This window comes from Delphinapterus leucas, chromosome 12 (genome assembly GCF_059928025.1).
Source record: "Delphinapterus leucas isolate spDelLeu-1000000601 "Yukka" chromosome 12, BTC_Dleu_Yukka2, whole genome shotgun sequence".
Taxonomy (NCBI): domain Eukaryota; kingdom Metazoa; phylum Chordata; class Mammalia; order Artiodactyla; family Monodontidae; genus Delphinapterus; species Delphinapterus leucas.
The window spans coordinates 95,145,220-95,171,009 of NC_143140.1; the positions used below are offsets into that span (position 1 = coordinate 95,145,220).

General features: G+C 49.6%; 1 protein-coding gene across 4 annotated transcripts in view; it reads left to right on the forward strand.

The window, feature by feature from the left end:
* The window catches only part of SMOC2 (SPARC related modular calcium binding 2), a 156,620-nt gene that overhangs the window by 102,001 nt on the left and 28,829 nt on the right, over window positions 1-25,790 (forward strand). For all 4 annotated transcript variants that reach the window (XM_089922262.1, XM_089922263.1, XM_089922264.1 and 1 more), the window contains exons 8-9: window positions 2,253-2,439; window positions 9,180-9,262. In XM_089922262.1, coding sequence (XP_089778388.1) covers window positions 2,253-2,439; window positions 9,180-9,262 — 270 coding nt within the window. The remainder of the gene's footprint in view (window positions 1-2,252; window positions 2,440-9,179; window positions 9,263-25,790) is intronic.

Sequence of the window (25,790 nt, forward strand, 5' to 3'; positions counted from 1 at the left end):
TTCCTTCCTAAAGGGGGCGGAAGCTGAGGGTGCAGGGCTGTCTCTGTTAGGAACAGAACCGCATGGCGTGGCTCAAGGGCCATTTCTTCCTTCTTCTCTCGTGTTCATTAAACAATGTAGAATGACGGTGAGATTTGAACCACCCTGGGCTTTGAGATTATCCTACAAGACGTCAGTCTGGACACACAGCAATATAGCTTCCACCCTCCTCGTCCATTTTCAGGAGGCTGAGGTCACCCAAGGAGGAAGCACTGTGAGTGTCTTCTGAGTCGGAGTGAGGGGAGGATCCCAGGCGCTCCGTACCTTTGTGTTCTTCCAGGACGTGTGCAGGGATGCCATGCTCACACGGTAGCAGTATCCAATAATACAGTCAGTAGATGAACTCGCCACAGCATTAAACATACATGTGACTATCCTCAGGTTGTAAATGGAATTACTGGGGAAAGAAAATCTAGGTGGTTTTGTAACTATTAATGCCATGACTATGAGTTATCTCAAAACAGATTTATTGAGTGCCTGTGATATGCCAGGCATTTTTTAAAAAATATATATTTTCAGGCATTTTTTCAGTGCTGGAAAAATAATGAAAATGAGAGCTAACCTTTATGAAACAGGGTTTCTGTGACGCACTGCATGGGGAACCTCCTTCAGTCTGGTCACCTGAGTTGTCACCTGCGTCAGGTGCCTAACTCCTGAGTACCATACCCCCATCACCAGCCACAGCGGCGTTGACACAGAAGCACACTCCTTCCCAGCTCTCGGGGGTTCCCCACCTGTGCGGTGTCACATCTACAGTCATAACCTCCCTGTAAACTGTAGTTAGTTCGTTTCAAAACAGACTAAAACATAATTTGTGGAAAATTACTTTCTAAGCAGGAAATTGCTCTAAAGATTTTATTTAAAATATATTCATCCAATATGTTGTCTGTTTTCTTTTCCCTTTTACGGAGAAATATGAAAACAAAAGAATCTTTAGATCCCAAATGACAGCTCAGGTGAGGGAGAGCCTGTTCTGAGACAGCCCTGGGTCCGAGGGTGAGAGGTCTTGCGGTGGGCTCTTTGTTCGCGATGGCTGTGATTCGGTGCAGAGACCAAGCCAGAGAAACCCCACTCCAAGGGCGGAAACTGGAAACTAGCGCCCACATTTGGAATTCTTTTTTTTTTTTGCGGTACGCGGGCCTCTCACTGTTGTGGCCCCTCCCGTTGCGGAGCACAGGCTCTGGATGCGCAGGCTCAGTGGCCATGACTCACGGGCCCAGCCGCTCCGCGGCATGTGGGATCTTCGCGGACCGGGGCATGAACCCGCGTCCCCTGCATCGGCAGGCAGACTCTCAACCACTGCGCCACCAGGGAAACCCCTGGAATTCTTTAACACGGGTGAGGAGGAGGTTTAGTTCGCTGCTGTGAATTTTTGATGCCATGTATTTGAGCTGGAAGGATGCAGAACAGGAACATTTGGAATATTCTGTGCCCAATGTTTTCTGGATTATATTTTAAAGCTCGTGTGAATCTCTTGTGAGGGATAAAGTGGTCTTCACCTTCATTTGACTCAAATTCATTACCATCTGAGGATCACTGAGTAGCATGGACTCGTTTATATGGTTCTAAGGCATTCTTGGTCTATTTGGGGCAGAAGGTGCATCTAAGTAAGCTCATGTCCAAACGCAAAAAAGAAACTGAATTTATTAACATAAAAAGACATAAGGCTTTATACATGGAAATACCCGGCCCTGGAAATTTTTTAAGTGATCGCTTAGTTTTCGTGTGGATGAGCTTCAGCGCTAAGCCCTGGACACAGCTTTAAAAACAGTCCCTCGTCTTCTTCTTGACTAATTTCCAGAAACGCAGCCTGTTTCGGAAATACTGCAGCTGGGATTTCCAGACTCAGCCTCAGTCAGCCCTCGGGGCGAGTGGGGGGCTGCTCTTCCAGGACCCTCCTGGGGGGTGTGGGCAGTGGTGCCAGCCCATCGCGGCTGCAGTGGGAGGGGCCGTGAGGACTCGCTGGGACTGGACCACGTGCCTGCTGGCCCGGGCCCCTGATGGGGACCCAGAGCAGAGGACCGTGACCGTCCCTGGGGCCTGGATCCCACCTGTGGCCTCCGGGGGTCCACGGGGCGTCAGATCCACCTGTGGACGCTGACCGCCCGCCCTGACCCTCCTCGCCGGCCCCTCCGTTTCCTGTTCAGTCTCATCCCCCGTAGGCTCCCCGGGTGACCCGCCGCGGCCTCACGCGTTTCTCCTTCTCGCTGCAGTGTCCTCGTGTGACCAGGAGCAGCAGTCGGCCCTGGAGGAGGCCAGACAGCCCAAGAACGACAACGTGGTCATCCCCGAGTGCGCCCACGGCGGCCTCTACAAGCCGGTGCAGTGCCACCCCTCCACGGGCTACTGCTGGTGCGTCCTGGTGGACACCGGCCGCCCCATCCCGGGCACGTCCACCAGGTAAGTCTCCGTGGGGCCGGGAGACCCCGGAACGCAGAGCCCCCATGGTTCCCACCTGCCGCAGATGCGATGCCCATGCCCCGGACCTCACCCCACTTCTCAGTGCGGCGTTAATGCCTGTGCCGGTGGGAGCCCATCTCTCTGACGTCACCAGGAGCTGGCGATGCCAGCGATGGCACGAGGGTGGTGAAGACAGACTTTTTAGGCAATTTTGCTCCTATCTGTATTCACGCAGGCTGGAAGCTTGAAAAATGGCTGTGGTATCCAGGCTGGGGTGGGCACCTAGAATGTATCATGTACCACCTCAGCTTCTTTTGTCCCCGGTGTTGGCAAAGGGGCCTCGCATTTCACAGGAACCGATGGCCCAGGACAGCTCTCTGTAGTCCAGAGATACCTGTCCCCTGAAATTGCCACTGAAAAAGAAAGGGAGTACTGAGGTCAGGGGCAACAGTAGTTACTCAGGGTCTGAAATACAAACCGACCCATTCTTTCATGTTTTGTGCGAGTCTGAGCAAAGAAAGTCTTTTTTTTTTTTTTTTTTTTGGCGTACGCGGGCCTCTCACTGCCATGGCCTCTCCCGTTGCCGGAGCACAGGCTCCGGACGCGCAGGCTCAGCGGCCATGGCTCACGGGCCCAGCCGCTCCGCGGCACATGGGAACCTCCCGGACCGGGGCACGAACCCGTGTCCCCTGCATCCGCAGGCGGACTCTCAACCACTGCGCCACCAGGGAAGCCCAAAGCAAGTCATTTTATAATAGCACCGGGAGAAGACCTGATATTTGTTCCTGGAAATAGTGTGAACAAGTAAAAGGATGTTTTTGCGGCTCTTGGTCGTATGAATTGACCTTTGGTATTTCGTAGATTGGTATAAAAGTAGTTTACAGGTAAAGGACACTATTACCTCTCACGTGTGATCCAGTTTAAGCCCTGGTTCCCTCTGCAGCACTGAGGCATGAGCGCCTTGATGCCTCCTAAGATACTTCCCCCAATTTCTCAAGGGTGACCATGGTGCATGTAGAAGGGGAAATGCACCCATGTAGATTCCGGGAGCTGGAAGGACAGGTAACCAGCTGACTTTTCCTCATGAGAAAGTCCAGCCACACCTGGAGCCCCATCTGGCTCATTCGGGAGACCAGGCTCCTTGGGGATGGGAACCCCAGGCCCCGGCCACCCTGGACCTCGATGGGGTGTCCAGGCCAGAGACTGAGGTTCCCTCTGCGGGTGGTCGTAGGAGATTGTTTCAAACATAAAGAGAACATAAATCTTCCCAGGGTTTTGTGTGAGAAATTGCTTTGCTCGTTCCTGAACGCATCTGTATGTAGGGAGTGATCTTTTCTAAGAAACCTTTCTTGGGAAATGACATTTCCATTACTTCAAACTCGGGCTTGTGGACCCCAGGCCCAGCTGCAGGGGCGCTCAGAACGATCTCGTAGCTCCGGCCGGCAAAAGTCCTCACGCTGTCAGAGCTAGGCCTCCGCAGACTGGCTTAGATGCTGAGATCAGCCTTATCACGTTGTCCCTGTAGAACCTATAAACGTGTTTATCTTACAGTCAGACGAGAAACACAAGAAGCCCTCCTCCCTCCTGTCCGTCCTGATTTCATTCTGTCCAGACTTCTTTGGAACACAGTACCAAGTTCTCACTTTCCCTATTTTTTGTATAGGAGGGAGGGACTCCGTCTTCTTTGAGTTTCAAGAAACAGACTTAAATTAGACCCAGGGGAGGAGATCCCTCAGACTCGAGCTCTACTTTTCTCTCCTTCGTTCATTCCTCTGTTCATCCTCTCCGATGCTGACTGTCATGACCCCGACACCATCAGAACAGAGGCTAGTAGCGAGGGGTGTGTCAGAGCCTGCATGTTTCCCACAGGGTTCCGTCCATCGAGGCTGAGCTGTCCTTACGGCCCACCAGTCTTAAACGTGACCGCACCCAATGCTCTCGGGGACAGAGGCTCCGATTATTTCCGCGGTTAAAGGACGTGATTTTCATGAGCCATTATTGTTCCCTCTGCTCTGCATCTTCAGTACACAAGCATGCTCTGGCCTGATTCCTGCCCTGGCTTCTAGAAGCATCACACGGCCGTGACAACATAATGTGGCTTTTCTGACAGCAAGAAAGGCCTTCCCCATGGACCCTCGGTGGGCCTCCCCTCACTCTAACTGGCCAGAATGTCACCCTCCGACCAGGCTACCGCCCGTCAGGGAGGGCCCTGGGCCCCATCATTCAGCACCCAGGCATGGATGGGGTCACCCCCTGGGCCCCCGAGGCCATGCAGAGCAGGTTCTACGTGTGACAGAGTTTAGCACAGAAGCGATACGATCCCTTAAAGCTCCAAGAAACAGTCCCCTCCCTGTCACCCAGAGGTTCACTTATTATTCACTAAACGTTTGAAATCCCTCAATGTTGCAGGCGCCGCTCTAAGGGCTGGGGGTATTCAGGGAACAAAGCTGACAGAACCCTGTGCCTCCATGGAGCTTATGTTCCATGGGGGGAAAGGGACACAGAGCAAACCGCAGAAGCAGAAAAGCTGAACATGAGGTCATGCGCCGGCTTGTGGTCGCTGCACTGGAGGACGACACACAGGAAATAGGGAACGGAGGGGCAGCTTCAGCGGGACGGCCGGGGGCTCCCAAAATGCTGAGGTCGGATTCAGGTCCAGAAGGATCTGGGGAGCAAGCTGACGATGTCTGCGGGGGGCAGTCCAGACGGAGGGGGAAATGTGGCCCCCCGACAGCGTAGGTCCCAGAGCTAGAATCTAGTTACGTTTTGGTCAAAAGGGAGGATGTATCGATTAGGAAACTCTTCACTTCTGTTAGTGATAAACCTGACAAATAGGCATAAACAGGGAGGGACTATGTAATCTAAGGAAGGGGTGCAGAGATGGAAGGAGTTCCCTTTCAGTGGATGCTGTGACTTGGTGATGTCACTGAGGACATAGGGTCTCCCAAGTCTTTCCTCTGACATCCTCATGTGTTGCCTTCGCCCTTGGACAGACTCCCCTCATGGTCACAAGATGGCTTCAGGGATCCGGGCATCTCATTCAGACACCACATGCTCAGAGGACACACAGCCCATCTCTCTCTTTCTTAGGAACCAAACAACCTTTCCTAAAAGTCCCCTAGCTGACTTAAGTCATGGATCATTGGCCGTAATTGGATCATATGACTACAGCTAAACCCATCACTGGCAAGAGAAATGGAATTGGTTTAAACAGATTTCTACATGGATACTGGGAAATCAGTCAAAATCGTCAAGTGTAAGGCATATCTTATGAGATGCTGGCCAGCGTCACCAGCCCTCACTTGCCCCTGCTTCTGCTGTGATTGAGTAGCAATGTCACAGAAAGTCTTCTGCATTATTGTTTACATACTTTCTGGTGCATAAATGCTATTTTCTTGCGATTTTTCTGAAATAAGCCATTCCAGGGAGATACTTTATAGTTTTGATTTATATTTGGGTAGACAGTTCAAGTTCCCCCCGCCCGAATCGTTCTCTATATTTTCTGATGGGGAAGAATAATTAAAAAACCCAAGAACAGTGAGATGACATAAATATCAAACGCATCCTCATTGTGAGCTAGTCCTCCTTTCCTGTGTCATCAGGAAAGGTAATTACAAAGCACACGTTTTGTTACAGGCTTGTGCCAAGGACGATAAACGCACAGAGGCAGAGAGCAGCCACGGGGCAGAATTTCTAGGGGGGCTGGTCGTCAGGTAGAAACATGAGTTGGACCGCGTGCTGACGCATCTGCTGGTCTCCCTGCCTTTTTGAGTCAAAACTGACATCTTGGCCAAGGTGTTCAGAGCCCCTGCAGGCCGGAGCCCAGGCCGCGCGTGGTGGAGCAGGACCTGGGAGGAGGGGGCAGTTCACTGATTAATAGAGGGGAGAGCTGGCGTGAGCTATCGGGTTAAGCGTGGATCAGGCTGACCGCCAGCTACTACATTAGCGCCCAGAACGGAGGGATTTCTCTTTCACTTTCTTGTTGGCCAATGAGGGTTTGTCCACCTGCCACCAGGCTGCAGGCTGCTCTGACCCGGCACGAGGACCCCGTTCCCAGCCTGTGGAGCCCACGCGGCTTGCTGGCCGTGTGAGCATGAAATCGAATTTCTCCCTGGCAGAGAGCCTGGTATCTGATGGGCAACCAGACGATTAAGAGATGTGCTTTTTTATCTTATACAAATAAGTTAAAATAAACACTATTGGAAAGGATGCTGACAGATGTCAGCACAATTTAAATGGCTTTATCTTCGAAGGCACTGATTCTATTTCTTGAGATTGTCATTTCCGCAAGTCACAGTGTTCTTTACAAGGAGCAGAATGCTGCCATTTAAACATACATTTTTATATCAACATCAGTGCTGGGATTCTTGAGACATCTACAGCCCAGATATGGAGCAAAACCAGGATGATCACGCAGTAAGGTTAATTTCCAGGTGGCTTCAAAGACTCAGGATGGGGTTGGTAGTTTTGTGGTTTCTTATCACCACATGGGGGTACCGGCGTTGACTCCACGCCTTTGACAGGCTGTACACAGAGTTCATACTAGCGGTCCAACTTCTTAACATGACAGAACAGCCGGTGGCTGACGTTCTCACAGATCAAATATTCCAGGGGTGGCTGGGCAGTTCGGCCTCCCCCGGAGCCCCATCCCTAGTTGTATCTGCTTGGTTAGGAGCTGGGACTTTGCTTGTTCTTTCACAGCTCACATTTCACTGGTTGCTGGCTGTGAAGGTGTCAGCTGTAGCGTGGGTACCATTTCCAACCTCCCCAGCCCCACGGACGCTGATCTAGAGTCTGAAACGAGGAGTTTTCAGTCCTGAGCACATGCTCCGTTTCCCCAGATTTAACAAGTGTGAGTAGCAACGAGCTCTTAGCCATCTCTCCGTTACCTGGCTTCTTTCCCGAATGTTCCCCTAGGGAATTTCTGGCTCCTTACCTACCTGTCTCAGTCCCAGATGGGAGAGGAGACACCAGGTGGGTAAGAGGTCCCTTCACCCCCGTTCATTCCTGTGACCGTGGTTCCAATGCCATCTGCACTGAACCCCACTGCATTTCAAAAGGATATGAGTTAATGGCTTTTGGCGAAAATGTGATAGCTTAACTGTTAGCCGGAGTGTGTCAGGGACTCTTTAATTTCAAAAACAACATTTCAAAAAGGCATATTAAGTTTGTGTGAGTGGGGTGTTAAGTTTTCTGGTATCAAAGAGGCTATTCAGGATGTGAGTGGCTGGAGGAGCTCGTGGTGCCCTGGCTGTGTTTCAACCACGCTGGACCCGACCCTCCAAGACCGGCCCCAGCTCCCCGGGCGCCAGGGAGGGATGCTGAGAAAGGATCCCTTCAGCGAGAAATTTCATTCTTTTATTTTCTAGGGTGGGAAAACAAGAAATAATGAAAAATAAGAATCAGAAATGATCCCTATGAAGTAAACATGATCTCGTATCTCTTTCTGAGAGAGTGAAAAGGAAACGGGCAGCGAGAGAGGGTGAGGCCTCAAGGGGACTTTGTTCATATCCTGAGAATCAGCAGCCCCCGGACCTGACCGTCCCTCCTGCGCCCACCCCCGACCGGCTCTGACTGTCGTTCGCATTTTCCAAGCATCCTTCCTGACCCCTGAGACTGCATTAAGAGCCCTAAGGGCAGGTTCTCACAGCTGCCAGGCCCGCTACTGAATTGTCAACGTCCCCATAAGACTGGGCGCTTCCCCCCAGGGGATGTGCATCTCCCTGTGTCTCCCACCAGAGGGGCAGGTGCTGGGAGTCTCTCCACGTATCCCACCCAAGGGGCTTTATAAAGAGCCTTGAAGGAGGCTCCGCTGGGCAAGCTGTCCACCTGGGCCTGGATCTAGAGCCCAGCCGGCAGATCCATCCAGAATTACTGTCAATACTGGTATCCCCGAAGTGCCCGCTGCCCGAAGTGAAGTAGCCGGCAGGCACCCCGGGTCCCGCCTGCTCGGATACCAAGGGCCACCCTGTTCCTGTTGACTCCGTGGGCCCAGAACATACTCTTTATTTTATTTTATTTTATTTTTTTTGCGGTACACGGGCCTCTCACTGCTGTGGCCTCTCCCGTTGCGGAGCACAGGCTCCGGACGCGCAGGCTCAGCGGCCATGGCTCACGGGCCCAGCCGCTCCACGGCACGTGGGAACCTCCTGGACCAGGGCACGAACCCGCGTCCCCTGCATCGGCAGGCGGACTCCCAACCACTGTGCCACCAGGGAAGCCCCTCAGAACATACTCTTTATTCTTTGAACCCTGAGACAACCTTTTGTAGCTTCGGGAGTTAGATTTTGAGTTCGTTGGTCTTTGAGTAACGTAGCAGTCTAGAATTCGGAGGCCCTCTCTGAGACTTTGCACTCTTTCCCGGGGGCTGTGACCCTGCCCTCACGTACGGCTTGTGCTTGCATTTCCCCTCCTCCGCCCCTCCCCCCACCCTGAACCGTATCAAAATCCCGTCCTAGGCAGGGGCGTTCGGCAGCCACTCTAGAGGTTGTGTTTCAGAAACTGGATGGAGGAACAGAGCGCTGTGCGTCCTGCTTCTTCCTACTGACTGTGAAGAATATACTAAATTGCCACAAAGGTCACCAAAGGTCATACATCCCGAGCGCTGTAACGTGAGGAAGAGATGCCCAGTGTGTCCCGGGGACCAAGGAAGCCTGCGGTGTGAACACACGGGTGTGGAAGGCAGCCCCCATCTCGATGTCTCTAACTGGCTCTTCTCTCTTTCCTTCCCCTCCTCCTAGGTACGAACAGCCGAAATGTGACAACACGGCCAGGGCTCATCCGACCAAAACAAGGGATTTGTACAAGGGCCGCCAGCTCCAAGGTGAGTGGAACGACGGGTTCGGTCGGATGCCCCAGCTGCCACTTCGAGTTTTCTTGCAGATTTAGGATGAGGAAGGATCTCAAGCTAATTTAGTTGCAAAGAATGATTTCAAATTAACAGAGACAGTGAGTTTAACCTTATGATTATTGAAAATACATTCCCAGAAATGTTTTATGGATGTTCTCTTTCATCAGAAAGCCCGTAAGTGTTTGTGATACACCAAAAATGATGATTCCAACAGTTAAACCTCAAGCCCTGCCTGGATCCAGCATCTTCCAGGAATTTATGTGAAGTTGAACTTGGTCGTGTGGCGTGAGCCCCGCGCCGGCCGACCCCCGCCGGGTTGCAGTTATCTGATGAGATCGCAGGGTTAGCGACATGACTCCTGCATCATGGCGGTTTCACAGGCATCGGTGGGATGCAGCAAAGCTGGTGGCTATTTTGCTTCATTTCCATCCTCTTTCTTTCCTTTAAATGCCTCCAGATTGTGTACACGTAGCCACAGCCTCAGAGACCATGAAAACCATTCTCTAACGTCTTTCTTCTAGCGCGAGTGGTGGATCTTGGTCTTACACAGAGTCTGGATAATTTCCTGTTTAGAAAAATTCTGTGGTCCTTGCATGATTTGTACTGTCAATGATAAAGAGGGTTTTACAGTCCGAAAGGTAAAGATGTTTCTCTGCTGTGAGCAGAGGTAGAGAAGACTAGAGGGTCACCCATCCACCTCCGTATCCCTCCAGCCACACCTGGAACGAAGGCACTGGACACAGAGGGAGCGGAGAAGGCAGGACCTGGTCTGGGGACGGGGGGAGCAGAGCACAGCCGTGCTGCCAAAACCACTCTTCTGCCCCATGCTTGTTCTGAGATATTTGTCGTGGGTCTTCCACTGTTTCCCCTCTCCACACCTTCCTTTCGATGCAGGTGGAGGAATCTCTGACATTATTGTGATCATCACACGATGTCTCTCTGTGTGCATGGTCAGTGGGGTTTATGTTCATGAATCAGGCTGCTTTATGGATCCTGGAGCTCCCCGCATGGTGTCCTCCAGTCAGAAGGGCGCTCTCTCCCTCCCTTGTCTGGTACAATCTCTTGCCTCTGCAGTCAGGTTTTAACACCGGTGGACAATAGTTTTCTTAACAGGAAAGAATGAATTTAGCATATGCTTGGTCCATGGCAAGACCCCAGTGAATGTTTGCTCCTTTTAGCTAGTCTTAGCCGTGCCGCAGAAACTTCAGGCAATCTGTTCTTTGTCTCTGAGGTTCCAAGACTCTCGATTTTTTTTTTTAAGATGTTTTTGATGTGGACCATTTTAAAAGTCTTTATTGAATTTGTTACACTATTGCTTCTGTTTTCTGTTTTGGTTTTTTGGCCACGAGGCATGTGGGATCTTAGCTCCCTGACCAGGGGTCGAACCTGCACCCCTTGCATTGGAAGGCGAAGTCAACCACTGTTCCCTCAATATTTTTTTTTTTTTGATAATCCAAAACTGCATTACTTCTAAATTGAGCTGCATGTGGTTTTTGCACATATAACATGAATGTCATTAATGAATGTGCGGTCAGGCTCTGCTCTTCACTAGTTAGAGATGCTACGACAGACAGAACACAACCCATCCCATCTCCTCTTGGTGGGTGTGCTTGGCTAGGAAGGAATGTGCGTTCATGGTGGAATCCAGTACATGGAACCCTGGGCTGGGACTCTGGATTTAAAGGCTGCAGTGGTCACTCATCTTCTGGGAAGCGCTGACCCTGGATATTGAGAAGTACCATGTGACATCACTCCTGGCTTGTCTGGGAGTCAGATGGGCCATTTAGAGAAAGAGCATCTAGCACTTCAGGGAAAACCGTGTGAAGAGGTGCACCTCAGAGCTACAGAAACCGCACCCCGTCGGAGAGGAGGTCGGTTAGGCTGAGCACAAAGGTGCCCTTTCCTTCCCCCACCTTCAGAGAAGCCCAAGTCCCCAGGCACGAAAACCATCTTCCACAAGCTCGGTAAAGGTCAGCTTGTTTTGCAATTGTAGATGTTTGGAAGTGTACCGTTCATGACCACTTAATCATTTTGCTTTTTTGGAGATAATTATCCTTATTAGGGAAAAACAAGTAGGTCTTAAAATAACTCCTGGATCGAGGCTGTTCTTATGGAGAGGAGAAAACAATTTCCAGGATAACACAGCACCGTGGTGGGTAGGCAGACACTTGTTAAGTCACGTGCCAATGAGTTTTCTTCTAAAAAGGGATGGTTTTCATTTTAAGCAGTTTTTCTAAGTTTCGGCCAGTAAGGGTCCTTTATTTTTCAAGCCAGGCTGCTAATATCCTCACACACGATTCACCTTTTAGGGGCTTTGTTGATTGCCAGATGTTTATCTACATGCTGTGTAGGGGAGTGCGCGGATTCCCCGGCTCACACTAACTGAGGGAAAATGAGCATTTAATCTTCGGAGGCATTAAAAAGCATTTAATCTTTTACCCCATGGACAGATCAAGTCCCAGCCTGAGGGGTCGCTTCCTGAGAAATGGGTCATGATTTTGGCTCTCGAAGATTCTTCGTTTCTTCTGTAACTTTCCTCACACGACTCATACCAAGGCATCAGACCACACTTTCTCCCTCTGCAAACCTGCCCTGCCTCATTTTGCGCTGACATCTCTTAATCTCAGCGGCTTTTGAACCAACCTATGTGCCCTGCTCCCAGGCCTGCCCGTCACTTCCTTCATCCCCTTCCGCCTTCTCTTGTCTCAGCTGCAGGGCTCCTCACGGCTACGGGGAGTCTCCGTCGCCAGGACCTTGCCCATCACCCCCTTCTGCACCTTCCCCGGTCCTCTGTGCACCCTGCAGGACCCGGCTTCTTGGGGAGGCTACCCCTGGCTGACGCCAGCCGTGTGTGCTCCCACTGCATCCAGGGTACCTGATGCTGCTTTGCAGGTGTTGAGTTACAACTCCAGCCTGTGTGCCACGTGGTTCTCCTGAGAGATGGGCTGACCCCTGGGACGCCCACCAGCCAGCACAGCAAGGGGCACACAGGAGGCCCTGGACGCCTGGAAAAGAGTTTGCAAATTAAGGGCACTAGGCAGGGTTTCTTTTCCTATTCTGAGCCTTTCTGACTCTTCTGTATTGAGTGATAACTGGTAGACTTAGATTTACCTAGTGGTTTTCCTGACTTAAAGGGCACAGAGCATGAGTCTTCAACGAGTGGGATTTCTGTGTGGGAAGAGGGTGACCTGATAGACAGAGTTCATTGTTCTGATTTGACGTCAGGGTGCTCTCTGACCAGGAGAAGGAGGGAGAGCCCACCCTGTTCTGTCTCCTTGGTGGAGAGCCTTGCACACCCACGTGTGGCAGCTGAAGGCCACGGGAGGCCACACATGTGACCGTTGCAGAGATGAGATGCAGGCAGAGGCCACGGCGGATGGAGATGTGCCTGCACTTGGCGCCCAGAGAGCAGCCCATCCACAGACCTGGGTCCCCCATCCCCGTAGAGGAACTGGTTCTGGAGGGAGCTGGTGGGAAAGATTGATGAGGGAGAGATTGTTACAAGTAAAGTCAAAATAAGTAAGCTTTATGGCTTGGAGTTTATGGCCTCCTCTAACTTGTACCGATCAGATGATTTGTGTCTTTACACTTAAATACAATTTTTTTGTCTGATTGTCGTTCTGAGGTGCGATTTTAGCAGGATCAACAGGCTTTCAGTCTCCTCTGGGCTTTTGCTTCATTTAATCTCTTCTGATGGAGCAGTCACTGGTTTTGTTAGTTATCAGTTACAGTGCAACACAATCAAATATTTGTAGGCATTTGATAAGGAAGAACCCAAAGATAGGAGGGCAGGTAGAAAGAGTTCTGAGAGCATGTGAGTCCACAGGGAGAAACCTCATTCCCTACTCCTAGCCCTTCTTTCCTCCATCAATTTTGGGGGAAGCTCTGATGTCCTTCTGGGGCTTCAGAGTGTCAGTGGTGTAGCCCCAGGACCAACAAGAGGGTGGTGAAAAGTGTCTGAGGTTTTCTGGTACCAGAAAATGGCCTCCTTACTTTACTGCTTCATCCCCCAAACCAGAGCCATCAACTGTCCCCTGCCCCACAGATCTCCTCCATGCTGGCACCCAGATCTGCCACGTGTATTTATTTTGATTAAACAGCCCCGCCCATAGCATCTCCGGCAGCTCTGTGGACCTCACAGCAATCAACAGCGGTCAAAGCCCCCTCCCTAACCTAAAGGCCCCTCTGAGGGAGAGTTAAGCCACCACACAGAGCCTTTTGAAGTCAACAGCCATGAAAGTCTCTCTTCTCAGGGCCTTAGTGATTGCAGATACAGTAGGGTCTTTGATTCCATTAGAAGCCCTCAAAGCGCCACCCGGATTTTCCAAGCAATATTTTAGCACAACCCTAAATGTTTTCAGAATTAATTATGATTTCCTGAGGCAGCATAAAATGATCCTTACGTTGCCCGAAGATACTTTCCCAGAGGTAATTAGACCCTGAACCTGGCATCTGTGCCGAGGACTGCATGGCACTTAGGGACCGGTGTTTACTCTCCTCCAAAGTGACCTGGGCCTTTGAGGCTCTTTCAAAGATAATAGGAGATGTCAGTATTTCACCCGTTAGAAATGTCAGCGTCTGTGGTTCCGTGTCACATCAGGTACTGACTTCACAGACAGTAATGATTTGAGCTGGGCTGGGAGCACGCTCGCTGGGGACCCTCCATGTGCTCTGCACCCGCAGTGAGCTCCTCACACCCCCAGCTTGGAGAGGCTTCCTGGTACCTGTCTCCCAGCACGAAGCCTCGCGGAGGTGAGGACAGGTGTGCTGTGTGTAGGAGAGGGTTTTAAACAGCGTTTTGCTCTTAAGAGCTGTCTGATGACTTTATAGCTAAACATCATTGCTGGTTCACTCGGTGTCCAAGTGTGGGTTGGATTCCGGCGTGGAAGGGACTGTTCTGCAGTGCTTGGGACAGGGACTGAGCTCCGTTATTTTATTTTTCGACTGGTGAGCTTGGTGATTAAGTATGAAATTTAAACTATAAATCTGTACCTGAATAAGATGACTAATACTCTAGAAGAAAACTGCATTTTGTAGAAAGCATGACAAAGAAAGGGACCGCTAAATCCAGTTTCCCTGACGACGGGATGTTACAAGTAGAAACTCAGTTAAAAGCACATGTGTAGTTTCCATCCTAAAGATCTATAAGACAGGAATCCAGGAACAAGGGAAGCCAGGGGAGTCCAGGGCTTGGGAACATGCAATATCCTGCAGGGGTGTCCTGAGACGCGGGCTGTGTCTCAAGATGTCACAGAGAATCACTCACAAGGAACTGGGAAAAGCCTGATCAGACACGAGGGAACATGTGTGAAACAAATCCTTTATTTGGTACTTAGCTGTTTCTTTAAAAAAAAAAAAAAAAAGTCGATAAGATGCTAGGATGTGCAGAGGCATCCAGAAGACGAGAACTAAAACGTAACCATTGTACTTGGCAGAAGTCTTAGGTTTTTATTAGAATATTTAGTTCAGTTGATATTTTTCTCCATTTTTAAGAGAATAGGAGAAATTGGAGAAGGCTTGGAGGAGATCATGGGAATTACCCATTCGCAATAAAGTAAGAACAAATAAAGGCAAGTTGAGGAAACAAAGGCTATTTTTTTTTTCTTAACATGAAGAGGAAAGAAAAATAAAGGTCAACTGAAAATGTTAAGTGACTTACAAAAAGGCGTTGGGCGCTTCTTCCATTTATTAAGGCTGAGCTGAATGGAGAAAAGTGAGTGTTGAGGTTATTTCTTGAGTTTTCTGAATGAACCCAAGAGGAGCATCCTTACCCTTTAGGATGTACCTGCACGGGGAGCTGAGAAGTCTAAACTCATGGAAGTCTTCAGTATTAGGTAGAAATGTGCTTTAAAAGGGGCAGGAGAAGGGAGAGACCATCTGTTTCCTTCATGTTCTTTCAAGTGAAATCTACAACTCGGATTCACTAAAAACAATTTACGCACTTGTCCTATGCATACAGCTGGTGGGCAGCCTGCTGTTTTCGACTTCATATTCTTTCTCTTTGTTGCCGGTGGCACTGACTCCCTCCAGCCAAGTTCCCAGACAGGCGCTGAGCAGATTTCTGATCCCTCATCCACATCCGTGGCAGAAGCCTCTTAGGAGGCACGGGCCGGCCAGGCGTCCATCCTGATGGTAACGGCCGTCGCTGCCAGATGAAGTCGAAGCTTGGATGAGGCCGTCACGCTTTAGCCTCACCCCTTGCCCCTTCTCCCCACCGTGGAACCCACATCTCAGCCCAGCCACTCGTCTGCTCCAGAAAAGGGATGCGTGCGTCCAGAAGCCCAGTTCTCTCTCAGTGACTGGCCCTTCATAACCATCGGCCTTGTTGGAAAGTTCTTTACATTTTCTACATCTTTGTTCCCTTCACTGTAAATGCGCTGTTTTCCCAGTCTTTTCTCAGCACACGTAACCATTCCTGATTTGGCCTTGATCTTGGATAGGCTGTGGGCTCCAAGGTTACAGCCCACGATCTGCAGATCCCCCAGGCCCGGTGGGCACACAGGCCCGAAAGAAAGTGTTCCCCGGTCCCTCCTCATCACCGAACAAAGCGGTTCAGACCCCCTCTGTTGCCCTCGCGCTGTCTGTACTCCAGCCCTTTGCTGAATCGTTCTCATTGGTCCCATTATCCTCCTGGTTATCCCCTGTTTTAAATCCAGAACTGGTCTGAACCCTGCAACCACACTTACCTTCTCTGTTGTATCTTCCTGTTGTTAACTTAGGATTCCTTCTTTATAAACTCAAGCCTATGGAGCAGCTGGCCCAAGGCCAGACGCTTTGGGGGACGCAGAGCTCCTCAAAACCCAGTGCCAATCCCCTCCGGAGGAGAAGATCGCAGTTTTATGATCCCAGGACTGATGCTCTTAAACAAGACAGCAACGCTGTAACAGTTAGAAAAATCAGGGAGATGGAGACTGGTGCATAACAGTTTCCCCTTCTATCTGAAAACGTCATGCTTTCATTCTTAAAACCTCTTTTCCAGATTTTGTGCCAACGTCACAACGTTACCCGCCCCCTAGATAGCGCTTTTTGGGTTAGGACTCTCTTGGCCGTCTGCGGTCACCCCAGTGCTGCACAGTCCTGGGGAGTGAGAGTTAAAAATCAGTCCTGCGGAAATTCTGAAGGGAATGGAGACAGGCAAAATCCCATTATCCGGGTTGGATATTGGCCAGAGCACTGGGCTTATTACTCTTAGAATAGAGGCAGGACTAATGAAAATGGCCCAGTGATGGTAGAAATTGAGTTCTATTCTTCCTGATAACTTAATTCCCTGCGAATTTAAGTGGACCAGCCAAGACCACAGGGCTCGAATACATAAGCTGTGTGTTGGGCTGTTGGACACTCCCCAGTGACCAATGATGGTGGAAACGTCTCAAAACCTGGTTTATAATGAATACCAGCAGTCCATGGAAACTTCTAGAATGTTTTCACTGACAGGATGATTTAATTTTTTTCTTCGCTCTCTTCTGACTTGTCAAATCAAGAACAATTTTTCAGAAAAGTCAAGGGTTCCTCCCTCTGAGGGAAAAAGATAAATTGACTATGCTTTGGCTGTTAATTAACTTTTAGAAATTCCTGAGACAAACTGTTCAAGAGTGATTTCCAGCAGAAGAGTTTGGGGTTATGAGCTCTCATCCCACTTATCCGTCTTTTCTCTGTGCTTTTGCTTATTGAATTAGTTAACTTATTTAAGGTGTATGTTGTCCTTATTTACAGAGAACCTGAGGCACCTCCCTCTGTTCAGAGTCAGACATCTCAGAATCTGACAATTGATGCAGAACGGTATTGTCATCAGAGATTCCTTAAATTCAGGAAGTGTCAGATTTCTGATTTTTAAAAACTCTCCTGAGAAACATGCATTGTCTGTCATGAAACAGCACTTTGGGGAGCACCTTTTGACAGGCTCTAGAAAGTGTGGTTGAAGTCAAGGTTTTGTTTAATACTTTGCCCTGTTAAATGATCCCCACTTGTTATCTTACAGAAGGATAAATTTGCTTATTCAAATGCAGCAGAATAGGAATTTTATCTTTGTAATTTCTCTAATGGAAAAAAAGTTTTGAAGAAAAGAAAGAAGCAAAATAGATACCAGAAATACAAAGGGATAGCTGTGCATGCCCCCATTCCCGGTAACCCTCCCTTTTTCCTAGTTGTGCCATGTCATTTGTTGACCTCACTCTTTATTGTTGAGTGAACCAACTCTTTTTGCCCATCCTGTTTCCCCAGAATGCACCAGTGGACTAGAGTCCACTTCTGCATGATGTCTGATTGACCACTTAACACCTAACTCAGTAGAGGTGAGGAGGTTGCCCCGTGTCCCGGAGTGGCTGCTATGCTTGTCTTCCCACCACTAATCCAAAGCCCTTTCCACCGTGTGACACTGTTTCTCATGTCAACAACTCTGCAGAGAGCCTTCTCCGCTAAGGAGAAGCTGAGATACAAAATGCCTTAGGGCAGAAGTGGGTTGCTTTTATACCCTAATCGAGGAAGTGGTGAGGATGTGACATGGGAAGCGCCCATGACGTGCTCCCCACCTCTGACCAAGCAGAGGTGTGTGCCTGAGCTTCCTGGCAGTCACCTCAGCAAACGCTGGAGAGCCATCTTTTCTGGAAACCCCTCTCTAGGGAGAAGGTTTAAATTCATAGTGCATCTATCTGACAGTCACTTCGCTCTATTTTCACATAAATGAACATGGATGAAATGATCTCTTTGATTATCTTCTAGCTCTACCCTCCAGAGCATTTCTATAGAAATTCTTTAAATATATGAAACCAAAGAGGCCAGTAGAGACTCATGCTGCAAACCGAGGTCATCGTACAATAAGCGAAGACAGGCTGGAGGCTCGGTGAGGTTGAGACTGTACCCATTAAGGAGTGTGGACCATATCCTGCAGCAGTGTTGCCTGAGATGTGGAGAATTCATTTTTTATTTTAAAAAGCCACTGACAGGTTTGTGGTTGACGGGTCAGGAGTGCCCAGGACAAACCAGCAGTAGCACCGAGAACCACAGCAGCGTTCGCACTGGCAAGGATTTATTGAGAACTTACAAGGTCTTGGTCTTGAACCTTACACACAGTACTACAGTTAACCTTCACTGCAGCTCTGAGGAAGGGTTATTTTCTCTGGGCTCTATAGATGAGCATGTTGATGTTAAAGAGACCAGGTCTATATCATTTAGGTATCACCACAGTGATACCTAAATTACACAGGTGACACCTATTTAAGCTAGAGAAATCATGTTGAAGCCAATCAGAGTTACACACACACACACACACACACACACACACACATATTTACATGAATCTTATTGGACCAAAATTCTTTATAGTATGGCTCTCGTTATAAGGTGGACTGTATTGAACGCCTCTGTGATTTAGTGTTAAAGGAACCAGAAGAAACTTGTTATAAAGTTGTTGTGCTTCGTCGTGGAACACAGACAGAGACACACACATATGCACACAGACACACCCACCCACCACAGACACCCTCTGTGTCCAGTCTGAGTGAGGCTTAATTTACCAAAATTGATAGAAATGAGTGGAATCTCTCTCCACCCCTCCTCGTCCCTTAGATCTGTGAAGCTGGGCTCTTGCTTTTCTTCCAGAGGTCCCTGCACAGGGTTTGCTCCTGGAGGCCCCCGGATGCCTGCGCCCCTGGCCATGGGAGGCGCAAAGTGGTCTGACCTGGCTCCCCCTCGGTCTGGCTCAGGTGTCTGGGACGGTACATAGGATGAGGACACGTAGGGAGGGATGATACTAGGAGGGGATTCTCCAGGAGGCCTCACCAGACCGACAGAGACGGGAACTAGAACGTGAGGGGCTGGAGCTGAGGGTGGGCTGGGGAACAGACCCCACTCCGCACCCTGAAGGGAGGGTCTGCACGAGGCGGCAGCCAGTGTGGGATTTTGGACTGAAAGTCGGTCCTGCCCTCACGCCGGTGTTCTTAGGCGTCGTTTCTTCCATCTCGGCCTCGGGCTTTGGGGGTTCTATTTTTCACGCACTTCCCTCCTATCAAGAATAAGTAGGATAGGTTCAAGTCTAGGCAGCAGTTACCTTGTTCTAAGTTGGCCATTAGCTTTTGTGCACCCTCTCCTGGAAAGTGTGATTTTTATCCTGGACGCTGCGAGGGTGTCTTCGCAGCAAAGGCGGGCGGGCAAGGGGCGGGTCATCTAGGACTCCCGGGCTTGGCAGATGGACGTGACCTTGCGTGTCTGCCTGCCCCGTGCAGAGCGCCCACTGCAGTCCCGCCGTCAGGAAAGCAGCTCGCGGCCCAGAGAAGACAAACGGAGGTCTTTGGACTTTCTCACCACTGAAGGAGGGAGTGAGTCTGTGTTTACAGCCTGTCACACACCTTCCCAGACGCCACAGTGAAGACACCGATCTGGCTTTCATAGTCCGTGTGAGCCAGGTAACTGCTGAGATAAGAGCTGCCTGACAAAGAAAATGAAAAATCATCAGTCTGCGGCTCTGGTGATTGCAGAAGCCTCTCAGCCCGACCAGGGTCAAGTTCTGAGTATATGACATGGAGAGATCCTGATGCATTAAAGAAACGGGGTCCTTCCACTGGTTAGAAAGGAATCTGAATCCCATAAGCAGTTATTCTCCTTAAGCGTAGGTGATACGAGCCTACCACCAGCTCGGTCTAGGCCGCCCCACACAGCACGATGCTCTGCTCAGGGGCCTGGACCGGACTCGCCATTTCTGCCTCAGGTGTGGAGGCAAGGCCACTGAAGCTCGGGGTGCTGGAGACGGAGCCCCCTGAATCCTTCTTCTGGCCCCTGAGGTGTTTCCCCTTTGGAAAGAATTGGCCACGTGTGCAAGATTTCTGCAGACAAAGCTCAGATGACTTGAGATGGCCAGGAAAAGTCTAGGAGGCAGCTGCCCTTTTATGTGTGTTCTAGTAAAGAGTCAGTGTTGACACAGTTAACGGGGGAGCTTAGCCATGATATCCCCACAAGCATGCCTGCGGCCACTTGGGTCTCACCTCTGTTGGCTGCAACGTTCTACCACAGCCTTGCATCTCTTGGCCATAGAAGACAATGTCCCTGCTCTCTAAATATTGCCTCCAGAGATGGGCTCTGGGTCAATCCTCCTACAGCTAAACGTGATCATTTACTGGTGTAGAGTTAGCAAACCTACAGAGAAACTTACCTCCATCTGGCTCCTAAGCATGTGTTTTCCGACCTGCTTACCTTGGAGGGTCCACGGGGAGGCCACGTCACTTGGAATCAGGGATCTTTCCTAGCCTTGGAGGCGACGGCTGAAGGAGACGTTTGGCTACACCTGCTTAAAATCTGTTAGGCTGAAAATATGGTGTGGAAACTCAGGACCTTCTTGCCCAGTTCTCTGTGTGCTTGAGTGGAGCCCAACTGCTTCTTGAGGAGAGCCCCGTCCCGCCATCTCTGTAAAAAGGGGACATCCTTCTATCCGGTGTCTTATTATTAGGCTTCTTATTTCATGTGATTCTCAAGGCCAACAGCTCCTCATGTCACCAGCTTCAGAGAAAGAGATACACTCCAGGCCCCCAGTGTCTGGGAGGAGCTCAATTTTTATCAAAATCTGAGAAAAGCATAGACGATTTGCATGAAAGAATTGCCCCCCACTCTTGGTCTTCTAGAGCCTTCTCTTTGGGTTAGCTGGAGGTGAGAGTATACAGACCACCGGCCTCTCCTCTACTGAGTGATTCCGTCCACTTCAGGGCTGTGCCGCAGGCCTACACTGGACGTATCTTATAAAATTAGCCCCCTGCAGACTGTTGTTTGCCAAGATACAGGTGCGTGTACTGTCAGCCCACCTGCACAGCTGTGGTTAGGGCCACGAGGACAGGTTCCCTCTTGTTTCAGGATCAAGAAGTGGCCCTTATCTCTGTCCAGTTCAATCCACTCGGCGCTTTTTCTTTTGATGGGCTTCCCCTCCCTGCAAACACGAGGGCCGTCTACACCAAAGGCGCGTCGAGATCAACCTCACTCTCACGCTCCACTGTCTTTACCCTTATTTTGTCTCAGTGTCGATATCCTTCCCATTTATTAAATTTAACTTTATTCTGAAGCAGTGCACGTACTTTGCCGTCCTCCTGGAGTTAAGTAAATACTCGCGTCTGCACGGCACATAGAAAGCACGACTGAATCTGCACGTTTACAAGTGAAGACGTGCAGAGTGTAGGCTGAGGCCACAGTGAAGTCACAAGGAAGACAGGCTTCACCAAGGGTGGTTGGTTGTGTCACAATTTGTGGGCAGGACATTGCGAAGGAAAAACGTGTTTCTTCCTGACAAGGCGACTGGCACATACAGAAGCCAGTGACGCTGATGGTTGCTCTATGTGACCAAATCCCAAGAAGCAGGAGATTTAAATTTCTTGGTCTTGTCCAGGTTCAAAGACCCTCCAGCTCCTAAGAGCCTGTGTTCTAGTGGGGTGGGGGGCACAGCAGGCTCCGTTGTAACCCCAGCGGAGACGGGGTGTGATTAGCCCAACGCCAGAGGGGGCGTGTTGCAGGGCCTGTTCCGGCCTCAGCACCGTCGTGCTGAGGACACAGAAATTCTTAGAAAGAGAACAACACGATCCTGTGACCCCCTGGGGGACAGTTAGCTGTTCTGTGGCCGTCTCCCCAGTAAAAACATTGGCTTGTAGAAAATATTTCTGCCTTCATAGAACCTGAAAAACTATAAATAGACATTGAAACGTTGAGTCAAAGCATTCCATTCCAGAGTGACACTGGATGTCTGTTTCTCCATGTCAGTGACAGTCTGTGACAAGCTGTTTAAACAGTCTCGGGAGCGGGCTGGGCTTGCAGAACATCTGTAGGAGATAATAAACGTAGATGCAATGTTCAGAAAGAAATCGAGTGTATAGTTTAGAGAAGTGGGTCTGAGTCTGGACACGTGAGACCAGCGGTGTTCCCAGGATGGCGAGCCACGTTCCTCCTTGTCATCTGAGTTTCCTCACCCCTGGGTGTTTACTTGGTGGGGTTTCCAGACAGATCACTGAGCTACGAGCAGAGCTCCGAACGGGGTCAGGCCGACTGGGGTCACCTGCAGGTCACAGATGCCTCTGGAATCTGCGATAGGGTTCGTGGGCACTGCTTCCCCATTGTGGCTGGTCCATCCAGGGCTGTACCACTGGGCAGCCTGCTCCTTGGGGGAGGGCAGCCTCCTGACCTCCTGTGGCCGATCAGGGTAGGTGGGAGGGAAGCAGGTCCATCACTGAGGTGAAGGTCAGCGAGGGCCCAGGACAAACCCTGTGCAGGGACGTCTGTCCCAGCCTGGGCCAGTGGACGGGGAAGGGAGTTGGACCATTTCTGTACCCCCTTTTTCCACGGTAAACGTCTTCTCACAGCCCAGCTCGCTGCCGTGAAAGGAGTGTCCTCAGTTCCTAGAGCAGCGTGTGGCTCGCTGGGCTGTCCCTCGAGCTTCGTGTAGTCAGTGTCTGATCTCGTTCATACTCTGGGAACAGGCACAGTGGGGGGAGCCTTTCACCCAGGCTTAGCTTAAGCCCTCACTTCCTGTTTTCTGCTATCCCTCTGGTCGCCCACACATGCTTTCTCTTGGTTCTTCCCCTGTAAAAACCAAGCAGGAACCGGACACCTGGAGACGCCCCTGGATCACTTTCTTCCCAGCATCCCTTGCTGTCAGTGCCTCTGCACTCAGGTGGCTATAGGATGCTGGGCATCGTGTCCTCAGAGGGTTTGGGCTGATCTGGGAGGCGTGGACTACCTGAGCCCTGCTTTCTGAGGATATAATTAAATTGGTGTTTTGTCCAGCCTGGCTTATGGTACACAAATCATTCGGCCAGACTTTCCACAAGAAGGACTGCCTTTACCTATACACCTGCTTTTAGGGTTAACAACACTGCTCTGTGTTACAACCCTGGGCACCTGAGTGTCATCAAGGTCAGTCGATTGTTCAGACCTTTTGTTAAACAGATGCACTGCTGAGTGGGCAGCTGGACATGTGAATGGATGAGTAGGTGGAGCCGTGGAAGACAAAGTAGGTCCAGAAGCTTTCTTTCGTGTGTGTCGTGTCACGTGCTTAAATGTCCGTCGTCGTTCCCATAGTTTGATGTCAGTAATTTTTAAAGCCCTGCTGAAGAGCAGGTGTTCCCAGTGCTTATGCGGCTGAGTTGCTGATCCTTTCAAAGCTTTTGCTCATTTGCTTGAAACGGGCAAGTGACCCGGCAGAGCTCGACTTTTGGGAAGCAATAATTACGCTGTGGGAAGGTAGGACTCCTGTGCCTGTTCTGCAGTGAAACCTCACTGCTCAGGGCTCCCAGGGTCAGGGAGCCAGGTAAACCTCTCTCCAGCTGCACTGTCTTACTCCTCTCCAGCTCAGGGCTCTCTTCCCTTCAATAGCCGTCCTAGTCAAAGATTTGTAGGGTAGAAAGACGAAATATACACAGCTTGGTCTGATTCCCTAAACTCGACAAAAACCTGTGCTAACAAAACTGACCTCTGTAGCCTTGGAGATGACCCGTGGAAAGCATCTGGCACTGAGCTCGGTTCCAGGAAGTATGAGGTTGCTGGTGGTGTCAGGACGTTGGAGGAGAAGAGGGTCCATGCCCGCTGGGCTAGGCAGTGGGTGGTCCTGGAGAAAGTGGGCTTTGAGCTAATTTATTAAGAATGAGAAAGATACAAGAGGGCAGAGAATGGATGACGTTTCAGGTGTAATAAACACTTGGGCATAAAGCAGAAGTAAGAGCTATGCGATTAATAAACCTAAGAGCATGTTGGGATGAGCTTAGATTCCAGGAGGAGGGGGATGTTGTTTCTTTGGTTTTATTTTCACATCGAATCGTATCGTTATATTTTTCTAAAGAGGATAGGATTTCCAGTTACAGTCATCGATTGTAGATCCAAGTGAAAATCAGATATGTTGTCTTTTCTTCAAGGATTCTGCCCTTTACCTGAAACCCTACACTGGAGCCATGGCTTCCTGGGTCAGGCGCATACTTGTTTATGGTCTGGGTGATGTTGACAGAACAGGAGAAGGAGAGAGCTGCTATCTGTTTAACCAGTTAGCAAAACGGAATCTGGGTTGCAAATGTAGTTGTAGGAGATCGATGCCTGTCGTAACGGTCACGAACGACCACCGTTCCTCTCATCCAGCATTTCCAGACTTGATGCTTTATAACCATGAAATAGAATAGTTCCAGAATCTTAAAAACGTCTTCATTTGAATCTTTCAAATGACAGGAGGCTATATAACACCTAGTTGATTAATGTTAACTGGGTTGGTTGGTTAATAGTTAATGATTTAACTCAGGAACAAAAGAAGTGACATCCCATATTAATACTCCATACCAATAGCTTGTGCAGCCTTAATTATTGGGCTGGCCAGAAAGTTCGTTCGGGTTTTTTCCGTAACATGTTACCTTTGAATTTCCAAAATCTGTTTCTAGCCTTACACAGTACTAGGACAGATTTTTCACAATATACTTATGCCAGACGTCAATAACTTTTCTATTTCTTGACAACTTATTTGTGAGCCATTGTTTTTAAAGGTACAAAACCAAAACCAAGCATGGAAACGATCACTCATTCCTTACCCTTTCCCTTTGTTTATTGCTGGATCCGAAGGTTCTTCCATGCTGCATAGCGGATCAGATTGTCCAGGCACTTGTCTCTCGCTGGATGTTAAAAACCAGTGATTATCTGTTGTGTAAAACACTGTACATCCTGAACTTGCACAATCGAAGTGCGGGACTCCAACTTCCTTGGTTATATTTCATCTTGATAGTGGCTCAACGTCCAGCCACCATGATCGTCTTGAATCATGATTTTTCAACTTCTGCTCTGCAGCCTATTATAGCCTATCCTCATTTATGTGCTCGTTCCAAGCTCGATATGAGAGCGTTAAAGTCTTCTCCACCCACGACATTGCATAGATTTTTTGAAAATGAGAAAACCAAAGGCAGGACCTTGCGGCCCTTCCTCAAGAAGCTCCCTAGAGATCACTGATATTCCATTGACTTAACACCTTGTTCCTGAAGCCTTTGAACCAGAGGCAAGTCCACTGACCTCTGTCTCCGAGGAGACGTAACAGGTGGTCAAAGGTGAAGCCTGGGAGGTCCCATCCATGTGGATGCACATCCCCTTGGAACAGAGTCTGCTCCAAACCGCAAGGAGTTCATTCCCTCTCTCTCACGTTCAAAGTGTTGGTGAGAAACCAGACCAATCCAATTCCCTCTTCTCTTTTAAGAATGTGAACTAAAATACCTTCGTCCTTCTTCTTTGGACAGTTTCCTTTGTGTTTCTTCTGCCCAGAATAAGCAGGGGTGTGGATGATCTGGAAAATGAACTTTGGGAAATTTGGTATATTCAGATAATCACTTGGACATTGAGAAATGCATATGTAAGAAACCTTTTGATATTTGAAACCTTCAGAAACCATATCAGACTTGCTTCCTCCCCAGAGGTTTGAAATACATTTTCCCTATTTCTTCATTTCTGGGACAAACACCCCCATCTCAGAAATGACGGGAAGGTGAGCCCAGGACGGTGTCCTCGGTTAAGTGAT